General features: G+C 37.8%; 1 protein-coding gene across 5 annotated transcripts; it reads left to right on the forward strand.

The window, feature by feature from the left end:
• Window positions 1-3,740: 3,740 nt before the first annotated feature.
• On the forward strand, window positions 3,741-12,448 carry LOC128318950 (uncharacterized). Of its 5 annotated transcripts, XM_053237219.1 has the most exons (8): window positions 3,805-4,084; window positions 4,742-5,135; window positions 6,404-8,375; window positions 9,324-9,396; window positions 9,491-9,838; window positions 11,187-11,228; window positions 11,660-11,689; window positions 11,789-12,448. In XM_053237219.1, exons 4-8 carry the CDS (start codon window positions 9,351-9,353, stop codon window positions 11,887-11,889), a joined length of 567 nt encoding a protein of 188 aa, XP_053093194.1. In that variant the 5' UTR covers window positions 3,805-4,084; window positions 4,742-5,135; window positions 6,404-8,375; window positions 9,324-9,350; the 3' UTR covers window positions 11,890-12,448. The 5 variants fall into 5 exon arrangements, with proteins under 5 accessions (XP_053093193.1, XP_053093191.1, XP_053093192.1 ...); XM_053237216.1 differs by lacking the exons at window positions 11,187-11,228; window positions 11,660-11,689; window positions 11,789-12,448 and adding an exon at window positions 10,879-11,180 and having other exon boundaries at window positions 3,744-4,084; window positions 6,404-7,241; window positions 7,326-8,375; XM_053237217.1 differs by lacking the exons at window positions 11,187-11,228; window positions 11,660-11,689; window positions 11,789-12,448 and adding an exon at window positions 10,879-11,180 and having other exon boundaries at window positions 3,744-4,084; window positions 7,134-7,241; window positions 7,326-8,375.
• The last annotated feature ends 6,615 nt before the right edge of the window (window positions 12,449-19,063 follow it).

Genomic DNA, 19,063 nt, shown 5'->3' on the forward strand with positions numbered 1-19,063 from the left:
TCTTTGGAGGGTTGCACAGACCTCCACGTGCTAGCCAATGGTACCTTTACTGCTGTTAGGTACCAGGATGAAATCCTCAGAGCCAGTGTCAGACCTTTCTCTGGTGCAGTGGGCCCTGGGTTCCCCTTGGTGCATGACAATGCCCGGCCTGATGTGGCCAGACTGTGTAGGCATTGATGCCATTGACTGGCCCTCATGTTCCCAAGACCTGATTCCAATTGAGAACCTCTGGGACTTTATGTATCGGAGCATTAGAAGCCACCAAGTAGCACCACAGACTGTCCAGGAGCTCACTGATGCCCTGATCCAGGTCTGAGAGGAGATCCCCCAGGACACCATCCGCCATCTCATCAGGCGCATGCCCAGACATTGTTGGGAGTGCATACAGACACTTGAGGCCATATACACTACTGACTTACATTATGAGTCGCCATGATGAAATTCATGCAGGTTGGATGAGCCTGTAATTTCAATTTTTTACTTTGATTTTCAGTGTGATTTTGAATCCAGCCCTCAGTGTGCTGATGACTTTAGCTTCCATTGACCATTGTAACATCATTTTGTTCTCAACAAATTACACAATGTATATAAGTAAAGATTTTCAACTTGAATATTTCATTGATTTAAATCACACTTTGGATCTCAGTGTTCCCCTAATTTTTTTTTGAGCAATATATTTAGAAAGTATATCCAACATTTTAACTTTGAAAGTTAAGAAATTTGTTCAATCCATTGCAAATCTTCTTCCTAAGTCTGTCAAACACTAGCAGTCTGGATCATGGTCTGTATGTACAATATTTTAGACAATAACTATTATTCTTTAACCAACTTTCAGTATTGTGATGTGTAGTTCTTTGCAAAAGTCTTAGGCATTCTAATTATTATAACACAAATTTTGCATTTTTATGTTTATTTTATGACTTCTGCACTATTGGTTCAGTTAAAAAAAAAAAAAAAAGATTTTTTCTTTCAGATTTCAGATTAAAAAACAAATTATGATGTCTGTCAGGGATTAGCTGCAAAAACAGAAGCAGTCAGAGGCTCATGAAGAACTGCCGGTTTCCTTACAAAACTGCACAGTGTGTACCGGAGACTACTGATGCATTTTTACACCAAACATTTTTACTTTGCTTATTACTGTTTATGTTAATGTACAAACATTTAATTTCATGATTTTGGAAGGCATCTTTGCTTTACAGTGTTTTTTCAATTCAATTTTATTTGTGTAGTGCTTTTAACAATGGATATTGTCACAAAGCAGCTTTACAGAAATATATAAATTCCAGATATAAATTTTAAATTTATCCCTAATGAGCGAGCCAGAGGCGACGGTGGTGAGGAAAAACTCCCTGAGACGATATGAGGAAGAAACCTTGAGAGGATCCAGACTCAAAAGGGAACCCATCCTCATCTGAGTGACACCAGATAGTGCGATTATAAATAAATCCCTTCTATAACTGTGTACTACATGGACAAATAGTGCAATTGTGTAACCAGGAACTTATGAGCAACTTAAGTATGAGCATCAGAGTCATTTCTGAATTGATTATAGTTTTAACTTAAAATCTATTGTATTTAACTGAACTTATTAACTGTTCGGTGATGAAGACTTGAGTGCAAATTGTTCTTAGCAACTGCAGTCTGAAGGCCAAGCAAGAACATTCTCTTTAACCATTTCTTTACGTGTGCCTAAGACTTTTGCACAGTGCTGCATGTTATTTTTTTAATGTGAAAATTGAATTTGATATGCCAAATAAAGCCTACAGTGAAGGTGTTTTAGTTGTGATTACTGCTGTTGAGTAGTATCTCAGACCAAACAACACAGAAGAATAAAGGTTTCTGTGTAAAACCGGTACTATTGATTACAAATTCCTGAATGTGTGAAAGTTAATGCTATTCTTTATCATCTTCATGGGTGAAAGCACATCTATGAAGAGAAGCAGGTCAGCTTGTCAACCTTAGACGTCATGTTTCCATGACGGGGGCTGTTTCTTTCATGGACACAAGGGGCTTTCCAAGCTGAAGGGGGTGTGCTTGAAAGACTTCCTGTTATGCATGTGGTCGTGGTGGTAGTGGTGGTGGTGGTGGTGATTTATTCATTTTAATAGGAATTTTTGAGAATTTCATTAAACACTATAAATTAATTTTATCTACAGTGAACAGTATGTGTGCTTATGGTCAGGCTCTTTTTAGGATGAAGATAATAAACTGATTCAAATTATGTTAATTCTTAAATGTGTGTTTATGCTCCTAGCTTCACTGATATTGAGCTGATGCCTACACATAAGCAAACTAAGTGTGTATTTTTAACAATGTTATCTCGGGGGAGGGAAAGGTTGTAAATTAAATTCCAAAATTTGATCACCTCATTGTGGCACCATTGTTGAAGCGATCAAAAATTCCTTCAAAATTTAGCATCTTGGATATCTCTACAGCATGCTGATCAAATGTGCTTTTAATCTGATAAATTCCCTAGGAGGTGTATTTAAAAGTTTGATACCTGTCAAATCACCAGAATGACAACTTCCTGTTGGGTGGAGTTATTGAATGTGATTGCTTTAGGTTTGCTTTATAAACCTCACTTCCTCCTGCCAGTTGGTGGCGCTATGACAATGAATCACAATTGGCATGTGACTATTCTCCATCATTGGAAATAAATTTGAACTTTAGGCCACATTGCATGATGTGCATTATGCCAGACTTCCTTTTTGTGTGCCTTGACCTCTTAATTGATTACCTTTCCATGGCAAGATAGTTAAAAATATCAAATTTCCTTGTGATTTATGATTGGGGACATCTTGATTATCATTTGGTTGAATCTGATGAATCCTCTAGGAGGAGTATTTAAAAGCTTGGTACCTGTCAAAATGCACAAAATCCAAAATGGCTGATTTCCTGTTGGGCAGAGTTAATGAATGTGATTGTGATTGTGAAATTTGTTCTCACATTTGTTGAACATAGTTGAAGACATATACCCACCAAATGTGGTGCATGTTGGTGAAATCGGAAGCTCATATTTAAGAAAAATGTCAAAGTAGGGAGCCATCAAGCCCTAGGCCTACACCTGGGTCCAATCTTTTGCCAAACCCTGATGGCTAGCACTTCTGATATGGTGAAAAATAATGAATAGGCCAAAAACAAGAATGTCCTTCACAACACTGGTGCTTGGACCCTAATAACAATGTGCCCATTTTTCCCTTGGAAGGTTCGGCTGTAGCTTACCACAAAATATTCATGACCAGACATTTAATGTTCCAATTAACTAATTACAGCCCACAATTTGTTTAACCCTCTCTCCTAATGAAGTAACTCTTTTTAAGTATTGGTATTAATTGTGGCTAATTACAGACTGAAGTAATTTCACACATTCACAGATCTATTAATAGGCTATATGATATGAATGAAATATAGAATGAGCTATAGAATGTGTTGTCTAATGCACAATAGTGTTTGCTATATTGTTAGAAGACCAAGTCAACCAAAAAAACATGGTGAGAAGGTGTTTAGAAACCACCAAGATTTCCTTGCCAGTGATGATTACTGTCTAATGAGCCTATTGAGATTTCCAGAAGCCATTCTCTTGGAACTACATGCTGAGGTTTAGAGAGTACGATGTGCAATTCCTGTCCACTTACAGGTCTAACCAAAGCTTGGATTCCTGGCAAACGGATGCTTCCAGAGAAAATTACACACATGTGTAGCGGGACAGACAGTGCTGTGTTTTTTTCCTGCATTTTAATATGCTGGAATGCTTGAGTTGCCCAATCACAGCGTTTTGTGAGAGTATAAAAGGGGACTTGAAGGGGACTTTTGTGAGCGTATAAAAGGCACCGTTGCGTATCGGAGACGCGCCCATTCCGGTTTTTCCCCCTTCTCCAAGTACCAGTTGTTTGGCTAACTAGTTAGCATTGAGATGTGTGCTTTAGGTCATTAGTTTTGTCGGATTTTAGTTCTCTGGATGAGCATCGTGTTGGTTGGTGGTTGCCTTCCTCCATCTCTCTTTCGCTCAGTCCTGTGGTTAAGTGCCCTTGGATGTTTTCTTGCGTTCGCGTAAATGCGTGATTGGATTTATGACAACATGAAGGTATGTGAAATGACTGCTGTGTACTCTTGTGTAGTCTTTTTATGCAGTGAATGATAGATCCTTTTTTAAAAAAAAAAAAAAAGAATAGATGGATTTGGTGTTTAATGAAGCCCGCGGGGTAACATTGGCACTGCTGCTGTATCTGGAGTTTTCTGTCATTAAACTCGCTTCTCGACGCGTGGCTTCTCGCACATGTCCCTCAGCGCGTGCTTGCTTTCTGGTTGCTGCACGTGTCTCTTCTGTATTTTTAGTTTGTGTTTTTTTTTCTTTATAATTGTTGTTTGTTTGCTCCAGAGCTTGTTGTTTTGCTTTGTGCAAAATTGCACTTTGGTTGTGTTTGCTCGGTGTGTGTGGTGTTCTGTTTAAACTTGTTTTCAGTGTGTATAGCCTATGTACATTTGTTTGTTTATATTTGCTGTTTACTTTGTTTGCTGCATTCATCTGTTGTGTCTCTTTGTTTTCAGTTAGTGTTTGGTATTTATTCTGTTGTATCTGCTTTACGTATATGGAGGTGGTGTGAGTATCTACCTCCATTTTGGTGTTTCTAAACTACATATTTAAGGTTTTATTATTTATTTTATTTTTTTTTTGGGTTGTATGCTTTTCTTCCTTTGGTGTGTGTATTTGGAGATTATTTGTTTGTTTTTTTTGTTGCAGGAGCTGAGGCTTCCAGGCAGGCCGCTACTCGACCCTAGTGTGCGGTGGTGGGATTCCAGCATGGGGTGCAGTCAGGGGCGGAGCCAGGGGGTGGCCAGGGGTGGCCACGGCCACCATGGACATAATCACGGCCACCCTGCTCATAATTGCATTTTTAAAAGACGAAAATAACTTCTCAAATACTGATCTAGGAGAACCTCGATCATGTCTACAATAATGTTTGGACCGTGAAACTCTCGCGACACTCACCAGCACTGATAGGCATCACGAGAGCTTCCAAGAAATAGCACGGTTTTCCACCTTTCTTTAAAAAGTGGGAGATGAGGAGTAAGTTACAGCGCAGCCTCGGTTCCTGGATCAACTTCGAGTGTCTGAGCGCAGCACATCCTATCAGGTGAGTTATAAAATCAGAAAAATGATTTTGATTTGTTTAAAGATTGTGAAAGTGTCAATTCAGCACAGTTTTATCAATGTCCTGTGTAAACAGAAGTTAGGGGGCAGTTAGCTTTACATTAGCTGACTTGGATGCCTAGAACACCAAATGAAAAGCATTCTGGAGAGGAAAGTGCAAGCTGGCATACAGAAGCCCGCTTGTATTGTAGATTTGATTGTGCTTATTGAACCATATAAAGAGGTGTTCCATGAGCTCTTTAGGTTGGCAACAGCAGTTCTGGACATACCTGTGAGTACAGCTGCATGTGAACGCACCTTCTCTACTCTCAAGCTGGTAAAAAGTTACCTGCGATCAACCATGAATGATGATGGACTGAGCCATCTGGGTGTCTTAAGCGTCGAGTCCAGACGAGCCAAGTCTCTAAACCTTGATGAATTTGTGAATTTCTTTGCTTTAAACCACAATAACCACAGAATCCAACTAATGTAAATTGTTTGTACTAGTAGTACTAGTGTCACGGATGTTGGAAATAGCTTGTAAGTTTGCTGAAGTTTTATTGTTTGCACTTTTAATAAAATGCATTTCAGTAGCCTGCATAATTGACATTTTCTGGTCATTAAATAGTTTTTTCAGCAATGGGAGATGAAATTCACTTTGAACCCAGAATTCATGAGTTTTATTTGATCAAATAGTTTTGGAAAACATGAGGGTGAATTATGACTATAAATTTTGTGCGAATTTAAATTAATTTGAATTAAAATTAAAGTTTTGTAGCAACTGCATGTTATACCTCATTGTGATTTAGGCACCTATAATACGTTTAAAGATTTTTAAGGTTGGATGAGTGCCATGTTTGTTTGCGTAAATACATTTTCTGTGCCTCCCCAGAGGGGTGGCCAGGCAGGGGCCAGCAGTTACTATGAAAAATCCCTGGCTCCGCCACTGGGTGCAGTGTGTTCACGCTTGATCTTATTTGTGTGTGCGTGTTTTGTGACCTGTGCACTGGGTGGTAAGAGTGATTATAGGAGCTTGGTGCTCATTAGCTAGCTTACTTGCTATTGGTAAGCCTCGGTCTCCTTTCATGTGTTCGTGTCTCATATTTATCAGTTGGGTCCTACAGTCTTTTAATGACTTTTAAATAGTGCTAGATTGTTTATTATAAAGTCTTGTATTTAGTATTTACGTCTCTGCCCTTCCTTTTTTTTTTTTTTTTTTTTTTTTTTTTTTTTTTTTTTGAAACCACATACCTGTGATCTTTTGCTGGTAAGTAATCTATGATTACCATGATTTCTCTGTTTAACAGGGTGGCATAGTCAGCTACATCTTAATTTGTTCTTTTTGAACTTACCACTCGCCACACATGCACATACTGCTGTTGTCTAGATTCCAGTCAGTAGTGTGCATGCAAGGTTTTATAAATCTGATCTATTTTTGTGCATATTTTCACTCTAAGCAAAGTTTTAGAAATGATGCCCCAGATTTGAAAGAAAAATGCATGCTAATGAGCATAGACTACCTGTGCTAATACCTGTAGCTCCACCCCACTATGTCAGTATAGTACTAGTACACACATTTTATATATGAACATTAAATTAATGAGTCCTTCAAAATAGCACTTGGATCTGGATTAGTCACTTATTAACTGGCAGCCAGTAACAGACTTCACAGATCAGAGCTAGTCTTGGAGGCTGTTAATAATGAAGTGGTTAAGAATGTAAAGTTTTTAATTAGGAAATGTGATGAGATAAAAATGCAACATGGTGGTACAACAGGAAGTGGTGCCTCACAGCTTCTGAGCTTGGGCTACTGCCTGTGGTCTGAGTTGGACTTTAACCTGCTTCATTCAATTCAATTCAATTTTATTTGTATAGCACTTTTAACAATGGACATTGTCACAAAGCAGCTTTACAGTTAGATTTATCTTTAAAGCTTTACTTTACAAATAAATGGATTTAAAAAATATATTGTAAATATGTGAATTTATCCCTAATGAGCAAGCCAGAGGTGACACTGGCAAGGAAAAACTCCCTGAGACAATATGAGGAAGAAACCTTGAGAGGAACCAGGCTCAAAAGGGAACCATCCTCATCTGGGTGCAATAAGGATGTAAATAAATCCCTTCTATTATTGTGTACTACATGGACAAATAGTGCAATTGTGCAACCAGTAAATTCATCGTAGTTTTTGCAGGAAGTCCGGGTGGTTAAAATCTATCCACTGTCCACTGATGGAGTCCTGAGTACGAAGCTGCTCGTGGCAACTGCAGCCCCAAAGCCACTACAGCAATCACAGTCCCAAGCCATTACAGTACAGTACAGCTCCCCATATGTGATCCCCAAGCAGCACCATCTCCACAGCCCCCAAGAGGCACCATCCCCAGCAATCCAAACAGTTCTTCAAGCCGTCCATATGGGGCCCCAGCAGCAGCGAGCGAACTCAACCGATGAGAACTCCAACCAGAAGTAGGGCATCAGGATGGGTCAAGCAGCAAGGAGGAGCAGAAGGGGTCAGGATCACTGGCATCTCAGAAGTAGCATGTGTAGCTCGACAGAGAGTGAGGGGGAGAGAGAGAGAAGGAGAGATTGTTGGGTAAGCTTTTGTCCTCTAATGGTTAAGGACAATGTACTTTGCATGCAGAGTGCAAGCAGGGACTCCGGCAAGACTAGCTATGACAGCATAACTAAAAGGGAGAGCCAGAAGCTAACACAGACATGAGGGCGCCCTGGGACATAAGGCAGCCAGCCACTCCACCGTCGACAAACCTGAGTGAACGTGTGAGAGTGGGGGGGCGACAGGATCCAAACATCCGAGTTCACCACAACACACTATGCCTGTGAACCCTCCAGACCTGCCCCTGTACCTAAGAAACTTTTCACAAAAGGCTTGACTAAACAAATGTTTTCAGCCTAGACTTAAACACTGAGACTGTGTCTGAGCCCCGAACACTAAGTGGAAGGCTGTTCCATAACTGTCTTCATCTTGTCTCACCAGTTCTGATGTACTGCCACGTTCTGGTGACTAATTACCCCCACAAACCTGCAGAGGAAAAAGCAACTTCTTTCTCCGACCATTCAAACACCAACCCCTAAGCCCTCGCATCTCCCACCCTCCCCACACACCATTCTCCGAGAAATCAAAACTGAAACTAAAGCTGAATGAAAATAGGTTGTTAAAGAACCCCTCTCTCACTCTCACTCACACCCACACACAGGCAGACAGGCATTTTCTCTCTTCTCCAAGGTAGGAGTTGAAGCTATCAGAATTATCTAATCTAATTAAAGCTTTTTAAAATAAATGAATAGAAATGTGAGAGCTGGTAAGAGTTTAGCTTGCCATTAGATGTGATGACTTTCATGTTTCTCTCAGAAATGAGAGAATATTTTACAAAACTGATGCTGTAATTCCATTTCTGAGTTTGATCCTGAGCTACAGTGCTGTTTTTCAAATCTGTGTATAATGTACAAAATAACTGTTTTACTCTACTTACTGTACTACTTAAATCATTCATTCATTCCTTCCAGTCTGCACTTTATCCTGGCAGGGTGGTGGTGGATTTGGTGTGTAGTACAGCAGTGTTTCTTTAACTCCCTCAATAATGTTGCTATGAAATAAAGCATAGCAGACTGAATTATCTTAGAATGTGAACGAAAGGCTCTACCTACAGATGTCACTGCAGCATCCTTTTAAAAAATTCAAGATATTCAAGAAAGATGTAACTTTATCTGGATCTGAGCTGAGTGTTTTGTGTAATTGCTGTAAACTCAACATTATATTTTTAATTTTTTTTTTGTAACTAAACACATTTATTCTTTTATGTAAAGTTTGGAATTGGGAATATTATTTTTTCTTCATGCATAATGGAACTGAAAGTAACTTTACTCTAGGCTATAAATAAAGTGCAGTAATAAGAGAGGGGAAAGAGAAAGAGAAAGAATGAAAGAAATGAGGGCAGAATCTAAAAGTGAAAGTGTCACTGACCGGAAAGTACAGTGGTTTTTACTAAACAAAGTTTAAAAATAATCTTACCTTGTTTATAATGTTATCTTGTTTGTCATCCAATATACGATCTGGCGTGCATGATCGTAATGTAAACTGGGTAATCTTAGATGTGCAATGCAGACAACCATGTGAAATTTGATCAGCTGTAATGATGACACTCTAATCATGGCTTTCTTTTGCTTATTTTAGAAAATCTGTACCTCATAGTCAATCATCATGAGCTCCCTGAGTTATATTTGCATCATATGGTTCTCCAGTGTGGGTATGTGTCCACATTCAGTAAAATAAGAGTGACTTATGCCTCCAAACATGAAATAATTGATTAAAGGTGCTTAAATTGTTATCCCCCCCCCCAGGGTTCCTCCGAGCAGACTCTCAGATCATATCAGCTCGAGTGGGTTCCACAGCTGTCCTGCCGTGTGAGTGGAGAAATGTCTCCATCCAAACACCGAATGTTCAGTGGAACACAGCTTCTGAGATTGTGTTTGAGAGAAAGGGTGTGCAGTGGTATGAGGGTGAGGGATATAAGAACCGTGTGGACGTTCCTCAAGACAAGCTGCTTAAAGGAAACTGTTCCCTGGTGTTGAAGAACGTCACACTCACTGATGCAGGCATCTACGAGAGCTTCCTGTCTGTGAAGCGCACGAAGAGAGCCAGCTCTACAAGATGGATTTTAGTGCAGAGTGTCGAGCTCTCAGTCAATGGTACGTAGATATCAGAAAACCACAGTGCTGCTGAATTCTGGATTCTGATTGGTCAGAAGGTGTTGATTAGTTTTCTATAACAGCAGCTCTGACAGTAGTGCAGCTGCACATCACAGGTTTATATTAATGCGCTTGTTCTAATACATTGTCGTTTCTATAGTAACAGCTCATTTACAGGGACTTGTACAGCAGAATCTTCACATAAACAGATTAATCGTTGTAATCGTTGATATGGTGAAGTTTTTGTAAGGAGATGTTTATGTAACATTTGTGGAAGGAGTCTCCAGTGTCAGCGCTTTGTAACAGTCAGAGGTAAAGCTGTAACCTTAAGTTTTCCGACATCTTCAGGACAGAGGAGTTTACACTTTGCAGTTTCTCAATAACATAAGCTGCTTTTTTTTTTTTTTTTTTTTTTTTTTTTTTTTAAATACACGATTGATTTTTCCAGAGAAATTAATAGTTAGTTAATTTATCGTTCATAGTGTCTTCCTTCTCTTCTGGGAGGAAATATCAGAGGAACATTTTTTGCATTATGATCATGTTTGTGCTCTTGTAATTCCTGATGAAGAGTTTATTAAAAACTTGATAAGTTCCAGAACGTAAAAGAACTAAAGCATGATTTAAAAGCATGTCATGACATCACATGTGCAGTTTCAGGGCATAACATGAAATGAAATGCACCATCATGTTTTTCACAAAATTTATCACATTAAATGTGTGGGTTTTTTTTCTTTTTCTTTTTCTTTTTCCCTTCCCCCGTAAGAACATATGTTCTCGCTCCTTCACCTCACAAATATCTAATGAACTTCACTCAGGCTGATAAAGTTTATAAACAGAAAACACTGAGAACAATACAGCAACTCAGGGCAGGACCTGGAGGAGAACTTCAGAGTGTCTCAAAAGTCTCCATACACAGGGGAAATTAACACTTTTCAGCAAAATGTCTTCCAATATGTTTCATACTTGGTTTATTGTGTGTGTGTGTGTGTGTGTGTGTGTGAATTTTGGATTGATTTCTATACGTCCTTCTTTTGTCAAAGACATTCTCATGGCTGGATTGGGAAGCTGTCGCAAGGTTGCGATTGGCTTTAACAGGAAACATGGGGAGCACATCACACACCACACTTTTGCTGAACTTAACAAATTCAAAAAGACTGGAACTGTTGCGGACCAATCAAGAAGTGGACGTCCAAGAACATCCACTGATGAAGACACAACCGACGTGGTGCTGGAAAAACACAGTCCCCTGTGTACAGAGACTTTTGGGACACACTGTAGATAAAGGAAGATCGGTTGTATAATGGTGTTAAATAGAAAATTGATTTTCTTTCTTTATTTTCACCCAAAGAAACCCCTGAAGAGAATCTACAGGAAATTTCAACTGCCAGAGGTGAGTAACTATTAATTAATTGATATTTATGTACTTCACTTAGAAACTGCAATAATGTTCACTTCACTCTGAAATGGCAATTTTGGTCAAACATGTTTTGGATTTTTGAATAAATTACTATTAATCTGTAACATGTCTACTCTTAAACAGTAGAACAAAAAATATCACACACTAACAGTGAAATGTGTTTCAGTTTTTGTTTGTTTGCTTTTTTATCGACCACCACATTATCTGACACTTAGCATCTTTGAAGAAGGCTTTATGCTCCGCCCCCTTCTTAATCACATTATGATGCACACATCCATTTCCTTTATAAGCCACAATAAGTAGAGCATCATTAGGAAGAGTACACATGTAGATCTGTGATCATATTAAGATGATGAAATGTTTTAATATTCTTCTTTTTCCTTTTCTACCTAAAACACCTGCAGAGAATTTTTACCATAAGCTAATCGCCACAGGTGAGTGTTAGGAGATTCTACAACTCCCAGCATCAGGTGTTTGTGGTAAATTTATTTATTTTATTTATTCATTCATTCATTCTCTCATTCTCTGTCTAGATGCTGCAGGAGTGAACTGTCCTCGACCACAGATCATCCACTTTTCCCTGCTTTCATGTTTACTCTTCCTTGGTTTCGGTGTGGAAACATCAGTATGGTAGTTCTGAGTTGTGATCATGTTTGTGATCCTGTAAAGCCAGGGAGAGGTTGGTGATGAGAATTTCGAGAACAGAAATATTTAGGCATGACCAATGAATGTGTATGAAAGCAATGTATGTGTTTTACAGTCACATTATTACATACAGCTAGATATTAAATACATTGTTAATGTAAGAATAGAATATGAAAATAAGTTGTACAGAATACAACTTGAACACTACTGACACAAAAATCTTACAGGTTTAAGAACGACTGAATTTCAGTGATTAAGGTGAATTAATTCTGAGGAAAAGCTGAACTTCTTGAACAGATCATCACCTCTGGCTTGTTCATTAGAGATCTACTTCCTCCTCTATTTGTAAAGCTGCTTGTGAGGATGTTTATTGTTAAAATTAAAATCACTACACTGGTAAATAACAGACTTATTTTGCACAGCTCAGTAGCTACATGGAGCTTCTTGGGCCAAGTAGCGTGTAATGTGAACAGGTATATTGTTGCTTGAAGAGTCAGTGTTTTGGAATTTTGCAATGTGACTGTCGAATAAATCTGAAATAAACATAATTTCTGTCCATGGGTTGCATCACAATCTAAATACTCTTCGTTGTTATTGTTAATAATAATAACAATATTTTTTTTTTTTTTGTATTGTGGAAGAAGTACACAATCTAACAAAGCATTGTCTATAAGAACATTTGAACCTTCACACTTGGTACTACAGAATAACCGATTTATTGAAAATACATTTTTATAATAAATTATTTTTTTATTTATTTACAGCAAAAAAAAAGTTAGCAGTCACAAATATACACCAAAATTACAAATATATAACAACAACTTTTATCATGTTTAGGAAAGGGATCAATTCCTTCATTTAAAAAAAGAAAAAAAAAAGTGCACTCTATAGTGAACACTGTCACCGATAAATATAGTGTATAACAAATGATTCATCCCCTTTATAATTTTCCCTTAGGAAAAATAGCACTTGGAATGATTTCAGAATGATAAAACGTACTTAAGAGAGCACTTAAGGAATTTTTATCTTAAGAATAATGCACTATTGAGATGATTAATTAAATATAACATGAAATGTGAAACATGCTGTGCTGTATTTTAAAGAATGAATGCTGTTTCAATATGAATGCTTTTCATACTAAACGTTAGAATGAATGAATGCTTTGCTTTCATCACAGTATTTCCATCTTTGCTTTAATGTGTGTTACATGTAACAGTGAGAGGAGGGACAGGGCCATCATCAGCAGGTGAGGAGAGTTCATTCCTGCGTCATCTGGAAAGAGACAGATTCATGGCTGTGAATAGACAGGCTTCTCATTTCTCAAGGTTGCAAGCGATTAGTAGTTTAGTTGTGAGAGAAATGAAGTTGTGCAGGATTTCTAAAACCTCACAACACGCAGAGCAGCCTGAGGTTTAATGTGCATTTACCTGTCGCAGGTGGTAGTCTTGGTGACTTATCAGGCACTAAGATGGAGAAAGAAAAAATAAAAACAGAATTAAACCATTGTAATCTAGAACAGTGCACAGGACAGGATAACTAATTCATCTAGTCAGTCAGATAACTGTGAGGAAGTCATCAAGCTAATATGACTCTGTCATTTAAAATAAACAGACTAGATACGTCATAAAGGTCAACTTCATTTAGATTGGATTTTTTTATTTTATTAGCTGTACAGCTGTATTGGGTGAAAAACACTAAATTGTGTTGAGCAGAGATTCTCACCCTGAACTGAGAAACACTGATGTTGCCATTAAACTGGTCTTTAAGCTTAGTACCTTGCCAAAGATTCCTTATTTCTAATTTCTGATGCCAGTCGTGATGCAATGAGTAGTCATAATCATAAACGTACTCGATTACGTCAATTATAGAAAAAGCACAGATGTGTTATAATGAGATCTCTCTTCCTGTGTAAAATGTAATACAGGAGTGAAGCTGTTAACACTGAACCACACGGCACACACCTGCTTACAGGCCACACAATTACAGCATCAACTTCATTCTTTAATTTCATTTTCTATTTTTAAACAAATAAGACACTTAAACCATCAAATTGCTGCACACAGTCTACTACTACATCGTAAAAAGATCAATAATTTAATGTTAAAAATTTAATAAGGCTGGTTAAGTCTCACTTTAGCCTGCTGTTTAATTTTGACTTGTTAAGATTAGTGATGAACTTCTAAGTGATTTTAGTACAGTTTAGATGAAGAGGCAGAGAGAAAGATCAGTGTAAATCTACACATTTAAAGTTTAACCTACTATTATTTAAAATAAATTCCTTATTTTTAATGTAAATTGGTTATTGTTACTGTAACTGGGAATAATATGTTCCTCACATTTTTGTGCTTCAGAATCGATAATTGAAAAATCAAAAATGCCAAATTATATTTTATTCACATTTCTAAGCCACATTTGAGCTGATTATTTGTCAATTAGTTCAAATGAATAATCAAATATTACAACATTAAGGCCGCAAAAACATATTTTAGTCACGGACTTACCGTGGACTGAAAGTTCAACTCTCTGAATCAAACTCCAGCTCGCTCTCTTTACACGTCTCACTAACAGGTAGCTTCTGTAGATTCCTGTAACACTGACGTTCTTCAACACCAGGGAACAGTTTCCTTTCCACAGCTCATCCTCAGGAACGTCCACACGGCCCCCGTATCCCTCACCCTCATACGCCTCCTCACCCAATCTCTCAAACACAATCTCCTTATCAGTGCTCCACAGAACATGTGGTGCTAGGACAGATGTGAAATTCACTGTACACGGCAGGACAGCTGTGAAACCCCCTGGGGCAGATATGACCTGAGAACCTGCAGAACAGAGGAACAAAAGATTAAAAACAAGATTGAGTGAGTATTTTTTAAGAAATCCCATTTCTTACCAACATAATTAGAAAACCAGGAGATACAACCACAAATGAGCAAGAATCTGCAGATTAGTCTCTGGAGTTGTGTGCACATTTTCTAAAACAAAACAAAGACAGTCTTTAATGAACGTGACGTAACGACTGACCGTTTCATACAGAGCTGTCAACATCTCGCAGGTAAATTTGTGATTAATCAAAATCACTCATCACTAAGCCACGTGACCTCTAGTGGCCATTTCACCCACAGATTATTATCAACAAAGTAACTGAACTAAAACTGATTTTTATATAAATATACATGATAGAAAGATGGTTATAAGTTAATGGAGGCACTTTTAGTGTTCAAATAATTATTTTCAGTAAGAAAACCGAATCCTAGCCTCTATAATAAGGAGAAATTGTGCATCATGCACCTATCACCAACACAGTAGTGCTTTAAAGGTGCATGAAGTAAGCTTAGTTAATTCTTTCCAAGATTAGGTCTCTAAGGGTTAAGTAGGTGGGTTTGACATTTTAATGATTTGTTTTACTTCTTGAGCCCATCCCTCATTCACATCAAGCTCCACCCCCAGGACCTACAGCGGCCTGTAGAGGCAATTTCAGCTGGACATACCAAGTTAGCATCATCATTAGAAAGGATCAGGATTATCCTTAGCATGACATCACTTTAAAGTAATGAAGTAGGCTGTATATTTATTAAGGGCATTATCCTACTTCTTTATTTAGATACAGGTGATAAAGGTACTAACTACAGAATAATCATGGTAGAATAACAGAATAGTAGGGAAATGCATAATAATGAACAGCAGAGTAGTAAGAATATTAATCCATGACTGTATCTCTGAGTGGAAAACATGGTGCCACTCACTCCCATTGTGAGGCTGTGAAGATCATTGTGAGATCATTTTAATCAAAGTAATGGAAGTATAGCTAGCTAATGTAAGGTGTCAAATGAAAATATAAACAGCAGACTTGCAACTTATAGTCCCCCGCCTCCAACCGGTAAAAACCACAGAAAACATCCCCTCAACTTTAAATTCATGAGACGTGACTGTCCAAATCTGTCAGTGGTTAAGATGTTGGACTCCTGGTCATGAGTTCAAATCCCAGCACGGCCAAGCTGAGCGAGGTGCTTAACCCAAACTTTGTTATAGATGTTTATTTTCCGACTTCTACATTATTGATTCAGTACAAAAACATTTTAGATTCCAAACATTAGTTTTCCAGCACAAAATGAAATGTTACAGAAAAATGTTTGTATGTCAGTAAAGAAAGCAGCAGATTCCATAAGAGACACTTTTCAGATAAAAACATAATGAAGGCTGCTGGGTTTCGCTGCAGAAATAAGAAGCGAGTCGACAGTCAAAGTCTCCAGAAGAACTGTGGCTGCTTCTGCAAGATGCTCAGTAACACTTCCAGCTCATTTCCTTATAAAACTGCACACACTGCACCTCAGATACTGCTTTATTTATTTAAAGTGAAGGATCATCACATTAAATATTGACTTTGTTTCATTTATTACTGTTTACTGCTCTTTATAGGATTTTTTTAATGTACAAACATTTAATTTCATTATTTTTGAAGGCGTCTTTGCTCTACAGCATTTCTTTGCATGTGCCTAAGACTTTTGCACAGAACTGTATGTGTGTGTGTGTGTGTGTGTATATTTATACATATATTATGTATTTATATAATGTGTATGTATATAGAATATAAAACGGGATTGCTTTTACCTTATTAAGTAATTAATAAAGCATTATTCAGTGTTACCACTTGACCTTATTATTAAAAACAAAACAAACTAAAACCTTATTGTTAAAATGCACACATTTGTTAGCTGGAACCTGTAACACCACTGCCTGTTCCCCTAGGAGCTGCACTTCACCATTTTGGACACCAGATGCCGCTAGTGCGCACTGTGTTGATGATAGGCTCCAGTAATGAACCTTTTTTTTTTTTTGGCAAAAGCTTCAATTTGCCATCACTAATGATCTAGTTACATATATATTATCTTTCTATATATAATTATCTGGTCATTTAGAGCACAGCTCTGTGTTCTCTGTGCTCAGGTGATTTCTGCTCACACCTGCAGGTAAAAGTGTGTTTGTATTTTCCCTCGCTGCATTCCTGACCAATGAATGAAGGAGTCCGGCGCATGCGCTGTCCTCGGCCAGTGTTCCCTTCATCAAGAAAAATAAACCTAAAGAATCCGTTTCGCTCTGATTCGGAGTCAGGAAGCGGTGTAACAGGTGTGAAAGCGACCTTAATGACGCCTTTAACAGCTTATAGCGCGCCAGCGGCCTGCAAGATTAACTTCAGACAGTTTTAACAAACGTTTTAAGATATTTTAGATTGTAGCTGATTTTCTGTCCAATTAAACACACACGCTTCAAGGTTCACAAAGTAGAATTTGCGAGATCAATGCGTGATTAGAGTTAATTCAGTTTATATTATAGAGTATAATACAGTTGTACTCACTTCCTCGGCCGAGGCTCTGCAGCATGTCCACTGCCACTTCTCAGTCTGGGTCAGAATGCTATTATTAATACACAAACCTGAATTTCTGTATTAATAATAGCACAGGTGTGATCTCAGGCCTGTGAAGACACAGTAATCCTGTATAATAATAATCCTGTATAATAATAATACTGTGGCGCGCGTCATGTGAGACTACACTGCAACCATGCTTCACTGTTGCATCAGGCACATATCCATGGGGGTTTGATAGTTCAGTGCTCCTGCCCCTTCTCCTGCAGGAAGGAGTGCTTTCTCAGCCATCAGACTGTGCACTCTAATCCATCTTTTTATCCATGCACCATTGTACATTTACACAATCTGCACTGGACACAATATTGTGTCTACCTCATATGTGGATAACTACTGATCTGTGGATAACTACTGATCTGTGGATAACTACTGACCTGTGGATAACTACCTGACCTGTGGATAAATACTGTATACACAACTATAACACTGTATACACAACTGCAACACAATATACTGCACTTCCTGCACCTTCGCACGTATTATCTGTTATGCATACATTTATATATTTTTAACTTGTATTTTCCAATAATAATTTTACTGAATTTTATCTTTATTCTATTCTTACTTTATTCTTATGTGTATTTGTGCTTTATTTTATGCAGTATGTTGCTGGAATACTCTAATTTCCGCTTGGGATCAGTAAAGTGTTATCTGAAGACATGGAAGTAATGATGCATACACAACTTATCTAACAATATACTATTACTGAACATAAAAATTAAATGACTAAGGTCCTACACTACCTCATTTAACCTTTCATTTAGAAGTAGAAATATTTTCTTCTGTCCTGTGTAAATGTGGAGTGAACTTTTTTAAAAATGCCCGATGTCTATATTTTAGCTATAATGTAATATCTATACCAGTTGGAGTTGAATCTATGGATGTTACATGACAAACTGGCTCATTTTTGTTATACAAAAACAAAGCAGTAAAAAATCCTACGTAACACCAGGGTCCATTCAAAAACCTACACATAAAATAACTACATACACAAATGAAGATAATTAAACAAAAATAAAAGTTGTATTTCTTGATGTCCATCAAAACAAATGGAAAGGGGTTTGCAGGTATGAGTTATAAAATTGGCAATTTGTGTAAATATTTTTGTAAACTTAACATGCAACTGATTAACTGGATAACGTCTGTGACTAATTTTAAAAGATATTTTCCTAATTTTATTAGTAAGCAAGTATTTACAGTCCCCTCCAAAAGTATTGGAACGGCAAGGTTAGTTCTGTTGGTTTGGGTTTGAGATCAAAAGATGAATATGAGATGATCAGAATTTCAGCTTTCATTTCCTGATATTTACATCTACCTGTGTTTAAACAACTTAGAACATGGCACCTTTGGTGGCAGACCACCCAGTTTTTAGGTGAGCAAATGCATAGGAACAGATAAGTCTTGAAGTAAATGAAAGTAAATAAGACTGAATATTTGGTTGCATATTTCTTGCTTGCAATAACTGCATCAAGCCGGCAACCAAACTGTTGCATTCATCTGTTGTGTTGCTTTTCCAGGCTTGTAGCAGCAGCTTCTTTCAGTTTCTTTTTGTTTTGGATGGTTCTCCCTTCAGTCTCCTCTTCAGGAGGTGAAATGCTGCTCAGTTGAGTAAAGGTCTGGTGATTGACTTGGCCAGTCTAAAACCTTCCACTCTTCCCCCCCTGATGAAGTGCTTTGTTGTGTTGGCAGTGTGTTTTGGGTCATTGTCATGCTGCATGATGAAATTATTCACTATTAGATT

This window comes from Pangasianodon hypophthalmus, chromosome 9 (assembly GCF_027358585.1).
Source record: "Pangasianodon hypophthalmus isolate fPanHyp1 chromosome 9, fPanHyp1.pri, whole genome shotgun sequence".
Classification (NCBI taxonomy): domain Eukaryota; kingdom Metazoa; phylum Chordata; class Actinopteri; order Siluriformes; family Pangasiidae; genus Pangasianodon; species Pangasianodon hypophthalmus.